The following is a 3388-nucleotide window of genomic DNA, read 5'->3' on the forward strand; positions in this document are numbered from 1 at the left end:
ATAATAAACCGATTGAGTGCACATCACTTCCTTGGCATTGTTCAGTGACAGAATAATGTTATCTTTTTAAGCATTCTGTGCAAAAAACAAAACAAATCTCCAAATATCTATTTATTAAAAAAAAAAAAAAAAGTGTGATTTTTAACTGTGGTAAGCATAGGTTCTTAAGTAACTTGTATTTCTACATTTTTCAAATTTTTAATGATGATGTAAAAAAAAAAAATTGTGCACCTTTCATTGTGGGAATGTTGAAAACTCACTTGTAGAGTTAAATGGACATATAGCAGCACCCTGTAATTATAAATAATAGACACAAATCATCTATAATTATGCAGTCTGAATTTGCAACACGATGTTAACAATTATGGCCAAACTTTACTGATTATATCTTATTTGGAGGCACCACACTGGACTTGTTACTAGAGCAGACTAGGGTTTCCATTGTAACGTTTGCATTGGTATTACAGTATCTTTATATCTAATCTCCTGAATGAAGTAAATTAGACACATCTACCAGGGATAAGCTTGTGAAGTCTGCAATGCACATTTCCACAATTTTCTACACACAAGTGATCATTTTTTACTACAATCTTAAAAGTACATCAGCATGGTTGTTATAAATTATATATCCACAGCAAAAACATAATGACAATAATAATGGAACTAACATGGTAAGGTACATTTATAGCTGCATTTGACAAACTTTGGGAACAAACACACAAAATCAGTTTGTAAGAAATATATTTTATTTTTCCGACACCACAGCCCTGGCAAGTGGTTTTGTACCAAATTTAATGGATATTACACAGAATGTTTAACGCTGGGCAAGAGGGACAAGAAGAGGAAGAGTGAAAAAGTAACCATCACAAAATGGAGAGAAAAAAAAATATATCCCACAATGGTTTCCACTCCCACATGAATTACTTGGGATTCCTAAGAGAAAGGATAACTGAAGATTACTTACTACATGTGGTCTGACTGTCCATGTATGTAACAGCATAAAGCCTGGCTTCTTGATAAAAGCATGAAAAAGCACTACCAAAATACAACGCCAGTCACTTCTATTTTTTTGTTTGATTTTTTTTTTTTTTTTTAATTCTTCCTCCCAAAAAATACACTGCGCAAATAAGGGACATTAAGCCTACATCGAATGAGATTTGGAGGGAGCAAACAAACAAAACAAAAAAAAAAGGAAAAAAGAAGAAAGAAAAATAAAAACCACAACTATTTGCTCTCCATATTCTGGATTATTTTTTTAATTTTAATTTTTATTGTAAAGAAAGGAGATCCCCCTAAATGGACTTAATAGTTCATGTTGTGCTTTTTTTTTTAATAATACTCTTTCTGTATGAGGTCATAGTTTGGTTTACTATACACTGGAGTTAAAGGAAAAAGTAACAAAGTTCTGAAGATGGATTCTCCACCCAAAGTAAACAGCACTGAATCTCCTCTCACATACAAAGACTAAAGTCTCTGCTAAAATCCCTTTTACAATATAGTACAGTACACAAAAGGGGTAACCGAGTGTCCTGAAGAAGCCAATCCAAACGACGTAAACATACAGGATGGTGCAACTCATGACAAATGGCAATTCTCAAAATACAGCTACAGATATTTTTTTTTGTTTTTCCCCCCCAAAGCCGGTGCCAACATGGGGTACCCAAGTTCACAAAAATATTTTTTTAAAAATAAATCTTAAAAAGAAAAAAAGAAAGAAAAAAGAAAAACAAAACAAAAGAAAACAGAAAAAAAGGGGAAAAAAAGAAAAAAATATAAAAATCACCTGTTGAATAAATGAAAGCAATGCTCAGATAGTTTTATACATTCTTGAGTTTCCGCCAAATTGACATTTGGGTCCTTTTTAGCTATTGCATGGCCAAATGGGACTCCTCAGTTTTACATTTCTCAGCAATCTCATTTCTACAAGTTTCAATATGTCCAATCGTAGCAGCTTAAAACATCATGTTTCCTGGGTTACCAGGGCCTTGGCTGAATCCACCCATCCCAACATCAGTAGGCATACCTCTTGGGCGCATTTGTGGGGGAATCATAAGGTTTTGCTGAGGTCCCATCATCCCCTGCATTGACATCAACATGTTGGGAGAACCAGGGTGACTATAAAGCCCTGCAGGCATCCTTTCTTTCCCTGGCATCATGCCAACCCCTCCTGGGTTCCCCATCATAGTCAGTTGGCCGGGTAGTCCTGATTGTGCTGGTGACATCATGCGATGGTGAGGCCCAATCATACCTTGCTGCATAAAACTTGGAGGCCTCATAGAATTATGACCAGGCATATTTGGAGCACCGCCTAAGGGCATATCCGTAACCACAGGGCCTGGCCCCCCCATACCAGGCATAGGAAGACCCATTCTTGGGCTTGGTTCTCCCATCATACCAGGCAAGTGTGAAAACCCAGGTCCTTGGTGTGGTTTTCTACCTGGAACTTCCCCACGAGGGAAATATTGCAGTGTTTGACTGGGCTTCTCTGATGGAATAATCCTTGATAAATCAAACTCAGGGATTCCAGTTGCCCCTGGTCTAATGACTTCCTGCAAGTCTGGGTCAGTAAAAACTGAAGGCATGTTGTTCCCCATAACATTAAATGAATCTGGCCCTGTAGGACACCCCGATTTACAAAGTGCTGGGTCTGCATTTGGGGGCAAATTGCCAGGGCGACCTAAAGGTCCCTCTCCAGGAAATCCCATTCCAGACTGAAAGTTTCCCTGACCCCCGTTAGGACCGTTGTGTGGAAAGGGAACTTGTGGTGGAGACTGCACTGGTGGAAAACCTTGTGAAAAACCCATGCGCCCCTGAGGCACCATAGGTGGATCCTGAGGCCCATGTGCCATCATTTGATTGTGCGGCATCATTCCTGGTCCCATTGGACCTCCATGAGGTACATTGGGTGGCATGGCATTGGGAGAGGGCATCTGACCACCATGAGAAAGAGGCTGTGTCATACCCATCGGGCTTAGCGTTGGCATAGAAACACCACTATGCGAGCCTTGCATCTTAGGAGGATTTTGTGTATTCATACCCATGCCTATAAAATAAAATGAAATAATTAAAACTAAATAAAACAATACATTTTTTTACACATTAAAGAGAAAGCATCAAAAAGATCAGTCACATATTAAACAAAATATATAATGCATAAAATAGAGAGCAAACACAGTTTAATTATCCAATCCAATCTTTTAGAGTGACAGCTGTTATTCAGACAATTTAATCATTAAATGTCATTAAGTTCCCCAATAGTCTTGAGATATATATATATATATATATATATATATATATATATAAAATTAATAATAATATAGATTAGTTGAAGCAGGGACTGCACTCACTGGATTTAGATAAAGTGTTATTTATTGCAAATCCAGTGATT

General features: G+C 37.5%; 1 protein-coding gene across 1 annotated transcript in view; it reads right to left on the reverse strand.

Annotated features, from left to right (window-relative positions):
• Positions 1 to 724: 724 nt before the first annotated feature.
• BCL9 (BCL9 transcription coactivator) overlaps positions 725 to 3388 on the reverse strand; it is a 346838-nt gene continuing 344174 nt past the window's right edge. Inside the window, 1 exon segment of the mRNA XM_053705893.1 lies at positions 725 to 3043. Within this exon segment, the coding sequence (XP_053561868.1) occupies positions 1953 to 3043 (1091 nt within the window). The 3' untranslated portion in view covers positions 725 to 1952.

Source organism: Bombina bombina, chromosome 3 (genome assembly GCF_027579735.1).
Source record: "Bombina bombina isolate aBomBom1 chromosome 3, aBomBom1.pri, whole genome shotgun sequence".
NCBI lineage: Eukaryota > Metazoa > Chordata > Amphibia > Anura > Bombinatoridae > Bombina > Bombina bombina.